The sequence below is a fragment of the Tachypleus tridentatus genome, chromosome 3, assembly GCF_004210375.1.
Source record: "Tachypleus tridentatus isolate NWPU-2018 chromosome 3, ASM421037v1, whole genome shotgun sequence".
Lineage (NCBI taxonomy): Eukaryota > Metazoa > Arthropoda > Merostomata > Xiphosura > Limulidae > Tachypleus > Tachypleus tridentatus.
The window spans coordinates 54,321,298-54,333,762 of NC_134827.1; the positions used below are offsets into that span (position 1 = coordinate 54,321,298).

General features: G+C 36.8%; 1 protein-coding gene across 1 annotated transcript; it reads left to right on the forward strand.

Moving 5' to 3' along the window:
- The first annotated feature begins 2,748 nt into the window (after positions 1 to 2,748).
- LOC143246881 (uncharacterized) lies at positions 2,749 to 7,453 on the forward strand. Its single transcript, XM_076494132.1, has 4 exons — positions 2,749 to 2,874; positions 3,211 to 3,426; positions 5,507 to 5,762; positions 6,222 to 7,453. Exons 2-4 carry the CDS (start codon positions 3,298 to 3,300, stop codon positions 6,290 to 6,292), a joined length of 456 nt encoding a protein of 151 aa, XP_076350247.1. The 5' UTR covers positions 2,749 to 2,874; positions 3,211 to 3,297; the 3' UTR covers positions 6,293 to 7,453.
- Positions 7,454 to 12,465: the final 5,012 nt, after the last annotated feature.

The following is a 12,465-nucleotide window of genomic DNA, read 5'->3' on the forward strand; positions in this document are numbered from 1 at the left end:
ATGAGGGTTATGACAGCCACAGAAGGTAGAGGAAGGACACCTGAGGTGATGAGGGTTATGACAGCTTGCAGAAGGTAGAGGAAGGGCACCTCAGGTGATGAGAGTTATGACAGCCACAGAAGGTAGAGGAAGGACACCTCAGGTGATGAGGGTTATGACAGCCACAGAAGGTAGAGGAAGGACACCTCAGGTGATGAGGGTTATGACAGCCACAGAAGGTAGAGGAAGGAACACCTGAGGTGATGAGGGTTATGACAGCCACAGAAGGTAGAGGAAGGAACCTGAGGTGATGAGGGTTATGACAGCCACAGAAGGTAGAGGAAGGGCAACCCGAGGTGATGAGGGTTATGACAGCCACAGAAGGTAGAGGAAGGGCACCTGAGGTGATGAGGGTTATGACAGCCACAGAAGGTAGAGGAAGGGCACCTCAGGTGATGAGAGTTATGACAGCCACAGAAGGTAGAGGAAGGACACCTCAGGTGATGAGGGTTATGACAGCCACAGAAGGTAGAGGAAGGACACCTCAGGTGATGAGAGTTATGACAGCCACAGAAGGTAGAGGAAGGACACCTCAGGTGATGAGGGTCACGACAGCCACAGAAGGTAGAGGAAGGGCACCTGAGGTGATGAGGGTTATGACAGCCACAGAAGGTAGAGGAAGGGCACCTGAGGTGATGAGGGTTATGACAGCCTACAGAAGGTAGAGGAAGGGCACCTGAGGTGATGAGGGTTATGACAGCTTACAGAAGGTAGAGGAAGGGCACCTCAGGTGATGAGAGTTATGACAGCCTACAGAAAGTAGAGGAAGAACACCTCAGGTGATGAGGGTTATGACAGCCTACAGAAGGTAGAGGAAGGGCACCTCAGGTGATGAGGGTTATGACAGCTTACAGAAGGTAGAGGAAGGGCACCTCAGGTGATGAGGGTTATGACAGCTTACAGAAGGTAGAGGAAGGGCATCTCAGGTGATGAGGGTTATGACAGCTTAGAAGATAGAGGAAGAACACCTCAGGTAATGAGGGTTATGACAGCTTAGACGGTATAGAAAGAAAACCTCAGGTGATAAATGCTATGTGGATGCTTTACTGAAGACCCAAACACAAGCACACCTTAAATACAACATGAAAACAATGAACAATCTCTTCGAACTTGTCAATTCTTGTCCTATATACAGTTGTTAACACAAATACTGTCTCTGTCATATCCCAAACCGTCTGGTACTGGCGAAAGGCCTCGCTAATGTAAACATGTTACGGTACTTTATAAATTAGATACTGGAACACAAACAGCCTAACGACAACGCCGACACATCTAACCTAACAACAATGTAACTCAGAAATAATACTTGTTGGAACACATGTAACTCAGTAGTAATGCCTGCTGCTGGACACACATATCCAACAGGAATGTTTCAGAAAACCAACGTGAGAAAAATCTTAAGAAATCCATAATTTATTCATTGTTTATCTTAAGTTATTTATACTTAGATCACTTCACTTTTAGTAGTGAATAAGTTAAATCACACAGACTTGGTGGTCAAACGATAAGGAATTGCGCACGTGAAATATTTGATTCTCAAAAGTGAATAGATTAGCTTAAACACTTTGTATGCAATAAACCTCTTTACCCAAAGTGCGTTTTGTGAACACGATCACATGGAATCCACTTTGTAGGTTACCGACTTATAAACTATGGTTCCTCGAGCACTAGAAGTAATGATCACCTTTTCCAACTCTTCAAAATTTCTAAGTTTTCACATTTCTCGGGTATCAACTTTCATGAAAAGCATTATTACTTTGCTCGAGTGTCCTAAAATGACGAGTTCTGTTTGTTGTTAAGCGCCCAGCAACATAACGTATCAAAACTCGATTTTTAGCGTTATAAACACTCGGATTTACCAATAAGTCACCAGGAGTGACAGGATAAAATTTAAAGTTACAGTACCAAAGTAATCAGTTAATAAAACTAACCAAAGTACCAGCACAAGTAGAAAACATATCTTGATAACATAAATTCTTACCTCAGACAATATCAATATCTTTATAAAAGATAGAAAGGGTCCTTATTCATGTTTGGTTTTTGTTTTGTTTTGAATTTCGCGCACAGCTACTCGAGAGCTATCTGCGCTAGCCGTCCCTAATTTAGCAGTGTAAGACAAGAGGATTATTCATGCAATGTTAGTTATCTAGTGTTATAACTTACAATTCTAAATTTATAGTAATCAACACAGTTAACGGGCCCAGTATGGCCAGGTGGTTAAGGCGTTCGACTCGTAATCTGAGGGTCGCGGGTTCGAATCCCGGTCACACCAAACATGCTCGCCCTTTCAGCCGTGGCGGTATTATAATGTGACGGTCAATCGCACAATTCGTTGATAAAAGAATAGCCCAAGAGTTGGCGTTGGGTGTTGACGACTAGCTGCCTTCCCTCTAGTCTTACACTGCTAAATTAAGGCGGCTAGGGCAGATAGCCCTCGTGTAGCTTTGCGCGAAACTCAAAAACAAACAAACAAGTAATTTTTGGGGGGTTAAGATGTACAGTTATTTAATAGTGATGTGTAAAAAAGTGTGTAGCAACACCAACAGGAAATCTTTTAGTTCAAGTAATCCTGCGATAGAGAAACAAACAATAAAAAACGTTACAAATATAAGCATAATAAAATCACGTGACTCTTGTTTCACACGTGGGCGAATTTCTGCTAAAAGGAAGAAACGCGCATGAAATTCCCAGTTAATGTGAGATATTTATCGACATCAGAGAACTGTATCCGCACTTCGAAGGCCAGTGACTGGGAAACAAACAAGAGGTCTGGAACGTTACATCCTACAATCTCTGATTTCGAACCCGTGATGGATAAATTATGAGAAACCTAGGGTAACCTGCAGTCAACGTTATTTTTATCACACGTATTTTTCCTTAATGATTCGTTAATTTTGAACAGTTTCTTATAAACAAACTTACTTTTCTGTAATTCGAAAATAACTCGTGCATTTTCTCAATCTAAGTTAGCCCTAAACGTGTGGAAATGGATATATTCTACAAGGCACACGTATTCCTAAGACTTTCAACGGGGTAAAAACAAATTAACGTTTTTCAAGTCAAATACAAAATAGTTTTAAGCCACCAAAGCTAACACATGCAACGCAATGATGTCGCACGAGGCCCTAAAAACATTTTAACTGGTCTACTTTGTCTCTTTTATGTCGACAGATTCGTAGCACCACAATTCAGATAAACACCCTCTCAACCCCGGGTCCTGATGTACCAGAGTGTGTACCTCAGCAAGTGTGTAACGCTATGTTCTTCCGACGGAATCACACTCAAACACTGTGCAGCTGTCCATCATCCTTCCCTGACCCATGTTCCGCATCACACGACCACAGAGATGGTCACACAGTTCCGCTCGTAACAGATAAACAAGGACAGGTAAGTTACCACTGTAATACGTAGGTACATCGACTAACATATCATGTTCCTCTAGTGTAAAAACTACAAACTACTCGTTATCAGGTTTTACGTAATGATTCCAAATCGTAACTCACTACCGTTTCCACAGAAATGTGTACTGTAGTGTCCTTATACCTTAACATTACTGTCGTTACATGTATCTGTAAGGTATTGTCTGTACCCTGACACAACACTGTCGTCACATATATCTGTAAGGTGGTGTCTGTACCCTGACACAAAACTGTCGTCACATATATCTGTTAGGTGGTGTCTGTACCCTGACACAAAACTGTCGTCACATATATCTGTTAGGTGGTGTCTGTACCCTGACACAACACTCTCGTTACATATATCTGTTAGGTGGTGTCTGTACCCTGACACAACACTGTCGTTACATATATCTGTAAAGTGATGTCCTTATACCTTAACATTAATGTCGTTACATATATCTGTAAGGTGGTGTCTGTACCCTGACACAAAACTGTCGTCACATATATCTGTTAGGTGGTGTCTGTACCCTGACACAACACTGTCGTCACATGTATCAGTAAGGTGGGGTCTGTACCCTGACACAACACTGTCGTCACATGTATCAGTAAGGTGGGGTCTGTACCCTGACACAACACTGTCGTTACATATATCTGTAAGGTGGGGTCTGTACCCTGACACAACACTGTCGTTACATATATCTGTAAGGTGGGGTCTGTACCCTGACACAACACTGTCGTTACATATATCTGTAAGGTGGTGTCTCTACCCTGACACAACACTGTCGTTACATATATCTGTAAAGTGATGTCCTTATACCTTAACATTAATGTCGTTACATATATCTGTAAGGTGGTGTCTGTACCCTGACACAACACTGTCGTCACATATATCTGTTAGGTGGTGTCTGTACCCTGACACAACACTGTCGTCACATGTATCAGTAAGGTGGGGTCTGTACCCTGACACAACACTGTCGTCACATGTATCAGTAAGGTGGGGTCTGTACCCTGATACAACACTGTCGTCACACATATCTGTAAGGTATTGTCTGTACCCTGACACAACACTGTCGTTACATATATCTGTAAGGTGGTGTCTGTACCCTGACACAACACTGTTGTCACATAAATTTGTAAGGTGGGGTCTGTACCCTGACACAACACTGTCGTCACATATATCTGTAAGGTGGTGTCTGTACCCTGACACAACACTGTTGTCACATAAATCTGTAAGGTGGGGTCTGTACCCTGACACAACACTGTCGTCACATATATCTGTAAGGTGGTGTCTGTACCCTGACACAACACTGTCGTTACATATATCTGTAAGGTGGGGTCTGTACCCTGATACAACACTGTCGTCACACATATCTGTAAGGTATTGTCTGTACACTGACACAACACTGTCGTTACATATATCTGTAAGGTGGGGTCTGTACCCTGACACAACACTGTCGTTACATGTATCTGTAAGGTGGTGTCTGTACCCTGACACAACACTGTCGTTACATAAATCTGTAAGGTGGTGTCTGTACCCTGACACAACACTGTCGTTACATATATCTGTAAGGTGGGGTCTGTACCCTGATACAACACTGTCGTCACACATATCTGTAAGGTATTGTCTGTACCCTGACACAACACTGTCGTTACATATATCTGTAAAGTGGTGTCTGTACCTTGACACAACACTGTCGTCACATATATCTGTTAGGTGGGGTCTGTACCCTGACACAATACTGTCGTTACATAAATCTGTAAGGTGGTGTCAGGTACTGTCATTACACCATACATGTCGTAACTGTAATTTCTTTTCTGTCAGTGGTAGGATCACTGCAGTCTTGTGCTAATGTAACGGATAAAAACGTCATGAAAAATAAACATGATTTTCTTGCTACAATAATACATTGTTCCATAATGTGTCACAGGTGGTAAATGTTGCTGTTTCTTCGTCTTGAACAAACAGGTAACATTCACTTTAAGTAACTGATTTGTAATCTTCAAAAAGTATCTGTGGTTAATTTCCCAACAAGATTCCAACGAGTAATTTTTCTCTCTTTTTATCCCAGGTTCTTACTTTAGTGAAAGTCTGTGATGCAACATTAACAATAAAAATTTGCAACGCTCCACGTGACTGGATGCTTCTAGCTCTTCAGAGCATGCGCACAGGAAGAGCTCATTACCTGGTGATTTGTCAATGTCCTACATCAGGGGGACTTATGGGACCAATACGCAACGAAAAGCCGCCTTACGCCGACATCCCTAGTCTTCGAGTATACGGCATGATTTGTTCACAAAACACAAGGGGAGCACGGAAATCGAACGGTAAAATCACTTATTTGTAACACAGTTTTTATGGATATTTTGATCAATCTTTAAATTTCTTTTTATAACTAGCTTAATAATGGAAGAAACACTAAAAATACTTTGTTAAAATGTTTTTGTGGCTTTTACTAACCCACACTGTTATGTATGATTGTACGATACCTAACCTACCCTAACATCACCTACATGAATACTTACAGCGACACCTGTATTATCATTAACAACTAAAGCTTGAATACGAAATATGATCACAACTTTTGTAAAATTGTGTTAGTGCTCAAATAACGTAGTCGTAAAAAATATCGTAAATAACATAATCTCAATAATTATTATTTTATATTTATCTCAGACGATTTTAATGTTTCGCACAACGGAATGGCGCTGTACACTTTCGTTTTGAATATAAATTTTGAAACCACATATTAATTATTATTTTGTTATGTTGCTTTTTATATTCAGAATATCCAGAAGTTCCTTGGAACCGAATTCTAGAGTTCGTGAACACAACCAACTGGAATATCCCGATATGAATATATTCATAAACTGATGGTTTTATATCACTATATTATGGGGCCATCTATGTCTACGATTATAAATAATTGTACTTTTACTTTTAATTTTACCAAATAATTTCTGTTTAAAATTGTCTTTGATAAAATTATTTTTGGTATTTTATCTAAAACACCTTCCTATATCTTATTTCTTTATATAACTTGAGCCATAATAATTTGACTGACTTTTGCTCTTCATATACCAAAAAAAAAAGATGTTATATGTTTATTTTCTATTGCTCAAAGTACATATTTCAAAGTTCAAAGATGATAAAATATGAAAAATATGGCTACACACTAGTTTTAAGGTTGCTCAGGTGATGACACTTTTAATATATTTATTAACATGAATAATTTTATATTAATAAACATCTTTACGTACGTACATAAGTTCTATCAGATAACTGTGCTGTTCTGTTTCAGTCAAGCTCAACAGAAAATATGCAAGCTGTGTATGTTTTATTCACAACAGAAGATGAGCATGTGTTCTATTTAATCTCTGCACTGTAACTCAACATATTAAGAACAAAGACAGTGCCTGTCCCAAAACCTTTAATATTTTCTCTGATCAGCTTTCCTTCGGAAGTTTTTAAGGCTTTCACAACTGTGGTGTTTCCAAGTCACTGGAGCAATTTCAAATTGTAGTTGTTGTTGACTATACAATTCCTATATATATATATATGGCCTGCTCCAATTGGCTGAAACAACACAGTTTTAACTGCTTACAAAATTCACTTCCACTATGAAACTGACTGATATTAAATTTAATCATCTGATAGGAATCCTCATTTGTTGATAACATAAAACACACATTCTGTAATTAAACTTTTGTTGTTGTTTTTCCACACGGACTGTACAGTCAACACAAAATTCTATGGATGTATTAGATATCCTTTCACAAGTTATTAAATAACGGACTGTGAAATTCAACCCACATTTTGGCAGAATCTGACCTTTATGTAATTATATCTTGATGTTATGGCTAAATAGGAAAAGTGATTTGAAAGTATATAAAAACACTCTTAATGAGTTGAAATTTTACCTTGTAAAAGAACAAACTAGTTTGATTTTAAAATGCACTGTATTTGTCTTCTCTTTCAAAATGTTTAATAAAACTTGAAACATAATCCACGCTTAAAATGAACCTGTTATATTGTATATGCATCACGCTTAAGATGAATCTGTTATATTGTATATGCATTTGATTACTCACATCCATATCTTACGATATAGACAAGCGATCATCATTCTGTTTTCACTTAAATGTATTGTACAATGATATGATTTTAAAAAAGCTTTATTCAAAATCAAGAAATGTAATATTAAATCACCAATAACAATTTTTAATAAAGTATTTATGGAAAACAATGATCACAATTTCTTTTTTAACCTTTAACACATTTGAAAATTTAAAATGTCCAGCTTCATATTAACAAATTGATATGCTGCTGGGTACAGCAACTTTTACGTAAAGATGTAGTTCCGTATGTAAAATGTATCAGAATAAGAAGTTACATATATGTACTACTTTTAACTGTACTCTTCTCTGTAATTTGTAAAATAGAATTAATTTCTGGCCTTGGATTTCAAACACTCCTAGATTAAGGTGGCAACTTTAATTATGTATATCTGTAAGTATGTCTGAGGAGAACATTCTGCCTTAAACTACACATCATCAGTGTCAAACTAAGTAAAACCATGAACCTTAGACCCAGAGAAAGTGAGGTCAATACTCCAGAAAATACCTTTTAAATTTAAGTGAAAATTAACTTGATGAAACCAACAAAGAAAATGGAACAAATGTTAAGTAGTCACAAACAAATGACATCACACTAAGTCCATACAACAGGGGTAAAGTTTTAATGAAATAAAAATATATAAACTATGTAAAAGTATCAAATTTATAATTTTTATTTTAAGTTAAACACATACAGTCTAGTTTTTAAATAACTAAAGGTTAATTATTTTTCTCCCAAACTCAGTTGAAAGATAAAATCAGAATAAAAACTTTTTTGGGATAAAGGCACAAAAAAAAACAAAAAAAACTTGTGCACAAATGTCAACAGAGTTTATAATTGTGGGACCCCCTTGTCATATGGGTCCCTTGGCCCAGACTTAGTGGGTTAATGGATAATCCAGTTACATATATCATAACCTAGGAAAGAAGTCCTACACATAATTGCATTCTATACATAGGTAACATTTCCTTGTGACACTGTGGAAAGAAGTCCTACACATAATTGCATTCTATACATAGGTAACATTTCCTTGTGACACTGTGGAAAGAAGTCCTACGCACAAGTACATTCTATACATAGGTAACATTTCCTTGTGACACTGTGGAAAGAAGTCCTACGCACAAGTACATTCTATACATAGGTAACATTTCCTTGTGACACTGTGGAAAGAAGTCCTACACACAAGTACATTCTATACACAGGTAACATTTCCTTGTGACACTGTGGAAAGAAGTCCTACACACAAGTACATTCTATACATAGGTAACATTTCCTTGTGACACTGTGGAAAGAAGTCCTTCACACAAGTGCATTCTATACATAGGTAACATTTCCTTGTGACACTGTGGAAAGAAGTCCTTCACACAAGTGCATTCTATACATAGGTAACATTTTCTTGTGACACTGTGGAAAGAAGTCCTACGCACAAGTACATTCTATACATAGGTAACATTTCCTTGTGACACTGTGGAAAGAAGTCCTACGCACAAGTACATTCTATACATAGGTAACATTTCCTTGTGACACTGTGGAAAGAAGTCCTACACACAAGTACATTCTATACACAAGTAACATTTCCTTGTGACACTGTGGAAAGAAGTCCTACACACAAGTACATTCTATACATAGGTAACATTTCCTTGTGACACTGTGGAAAGAAGTCCTTCACACAAGTGCATTCTATACATAGGTAACATTTCCTTGTGACACTGTGGAAAGAAGTCCTTCACACAAGTGCATTCTATACATAGGTAACATTTTCTTGTGACACTGTGGAAAGAAGTCCTACACACAAGTACATTCTATACATAGGTAACATTTTCTTGTGACACTGTGGAAAGAAATCCTACACACAAGTGCATTCTATACATAGGTAACATTTCCTTATGACACTGTGGAAAGAAGTCCCACACAATTGCATTCTATACATAGGTAACATTTTCTTGTGACACTGTGGAAAGAAGTCCTACACACAAGTGCATTCTATACATAGGTAACATTTTCTTGTGACACTGTGGAAAGAAATCCTACACACAAGTGCATTCTATACATAGGTAACATTTCCTTATGACACTGTGGAAAGAAGTCCTACACAATTGCATTCTATACATAGGTAACATTTTCTTGTGACACTGTGGAAAGAAATCCTACACACAAGTGCATTCTATACATAGGTAACATTTTCTTGTGACACTGTGGAAAGAAGTCCTACACACAAGTACATTCTATACATAGGTAACATTTTCTTGTGACACTGTGGAAAGAAGTCCTACACAATTGCATTCTATACATAGGTAACATTTTCTTGTGACACTGTGGAAAGAAGTTCTACACACAAGTGCATTCTCTACATAGGTAACATTTTCTTGTGATACTGTGGGAACAAGAAGTCCTACACATTAATAACATTTACCTGTGACGTGCTGTTTAAAAAAGTTGTTTGTTGTTGAGTGCAAAGCTGCATAATGGGCTATTTCTGACCACTGAAAGTATAAAAACCCAATTTTGAGCATCATAAGCCCTCAGGGTTACCACTGAGCCATCAGAGAGCACTGCCAATGATATCCATGTCAACAGAGCACTTTCTTTAGACTCTCCAGAACACTTTCTTTAGACTCTCCAGAGCACTTTCTTTAGACTCTCCAGTGCACTTTCTTTAGACTCTTCAGAGCACTTTCTTTAGACTCTCCAGAGCACTTTCTTTACTCTCCAGAGCACTTTCTTTAGACTCTCCAGTGCACTTTCTTTAGACTCTCCAGAGCACTTTCTTTAGACTCTTCAGAGCACTTTCTTCCCCCTTTCTTCCTGTGGGGTACAGGAGTCCTTACCACTTACCAGTTTCAAGCTGCAGGGATCGCTGATCATGGAAATTCTAGATTTATATCTTTAATAATACATCAAAATGTTCTTATAAAATCTTACCTTAACACTTGACTACTTAGGACAGTTCCAAATAGTAGTATCCTTTTACATCACAAAATCACCTCAGGAATCCAATACACCACTTGAGCCATTCACCTGACATTAGAATTAAAATATTAACACCCAGACAGCTCTAACAGGTTATATAATGCATTAAAAAATTGTTATCCATAACAATTTGTTACCATACTTTATCAGGGACAATACAAGAAGTCCACCAATCCATCAGATTTCGTTTTTTAACTTATGCCATGATGACACTGTCTGATTATATGGAACTACTGAAGACACCAAACAATAAGTTGTCTCAAAAATAATTACAAGTGCTATTTTAGCAATACAAATAATGTCTAAACTGGAATATTCCAACATGTAATAAAATAAAATAACAAAACTAAATAATTCAATACTATGTTAGCTCAATGACATTTGGAGTTAGTCTAAAGCTTTTACCATAAAAATGTTTACCAATGTTTTTTCTCTGTACCTTCTTCATGGTCTGATGAATATCTTGAAATTTATTGTTCCACTGAGTCTGAGTTAGAATATTATGAGATTCACTTTTATAATATAAGCAAATTTTATTAACTGTTATTAACTGTTATCACAATTAAAGAATGTTCAGTTTATTATTTCTCATACTAAGATATCACATTATGCTAAATATTATTTACTTTTTCTATTCCAACTAGCACAAAATTACATCCTGTAATCTGTCATATATCGTAATTTTACAGGTAATTTGCCATCACTTTAAAATAATATGTATATCTTTTTTCCAGGCAGATTCAATGAACTTATGCTAAACTGTCTCTTTGAGGTAGATATATGTTTCCAAACATTACAACACTAGGTTCCAGTACTTATTTAATCTGCAAACAGCATAAATTAAACAAAACATTTTAAGGCAGTCACAAAAAATACTGCTTGTGCTGTGGTGAATAACAAATCTTTGTGGTACTACTAATATAAAAACGTACCACACAGACTAGCAATTTGTCTCCCAGTTCTGTATCTTTTTTACTTCTCTGTTTGTCACCTCAAGTTAAACCCCAAGAAACTTTACGATTAAACTGTTTCTCGGTATCGACAATGTTAGGACTACAAGTTTAACAAATAATGGAGATAAAATCCTCAACTGCTTTAAGCTCTGTAAGTATATAGTACGGACTAATTAGTACGTCAAATATTTGTTTACTTCACTAACTAAATGTGGCAACATTGACCTTTTGCACTTTATTTGAAGAAATGTAAAAATCTCAGAAAGTTTATTCTTTTTTTTTTACTACCGACGTTCAGTGACATCGACTGGCAACACGTTAATGAACATATATTTTTATCACTTGCTTACATTTTTTTACTGATTTCCAAGTTCTTGAAGCAAATTACTTAGTACTCACCTTCCTCAAATACAGTGCTTAAAACTCAATTTATCATTGTTAAACATGAAAGAAAAACATGCGTGAAAAAGAATTCATGCCCAATCTCCTTTCCAGCCACTATTTTGTCATTTTTCAGTTTTATGTTGAGTTATAAACCATTGGCTTCGCCGGCTTCACTTTCAGGCTCAACTGATTAATATGTAACCCGAATTTTAATGGCACAAAATAATTACATTCTAAGCCTTCGTTTCAACAGTGCAGAATAAAACACCCAAATAGCTCTGTAGGTCTATAATAAAAATTAAACACAAAAATAGTCGAAAAATAAAATATATTTAATCCGTATTCGTGGAAGACTTTCCTTTTAAGTTAACTTTTGTTGAAAACATGCCCTCACATGTCAATAAAGCGTTACCTGGTGGTTTTAAATATTTGACATAAAATGTCAAAAATTATATTACAGTGCAAAAGGTAAACAAACTACAATTTTAATGTTGCTTTTTTAACAGTATTTTTTCCAAAACCCAAGTGCACATAATAAAATATAACATTTAGTTGTTTTTTAAATATAATTATTCATAGTTATGACAAAATTTTAGTAGAAACAATC

Excerpts from the sequence above, each read along its gene's own strand:
- LOC143246881 (XM_076494132.1), top strand. The coding sequence starts at position 3,298 with ATGTTCTTCCGACGGAATCACACTCAAACACTGTGCAGCTGTCCATCA. Across the intron at positions 3,427-5,506 it reads TAACAGATAAACAAGGACAG|GTTCTTACTTTAGTGAAAGT; the intron begins GTAAGTTACCAC and ends TTTTTATCCCAG. Across the intron at positions 5,763-6,221 it reads GGGAGCACGGAAATCGAACG|AATATCCAGAAGTTCCTTGG; the intron begins GTAAAATCACTT and ends TTTTATATTCAG.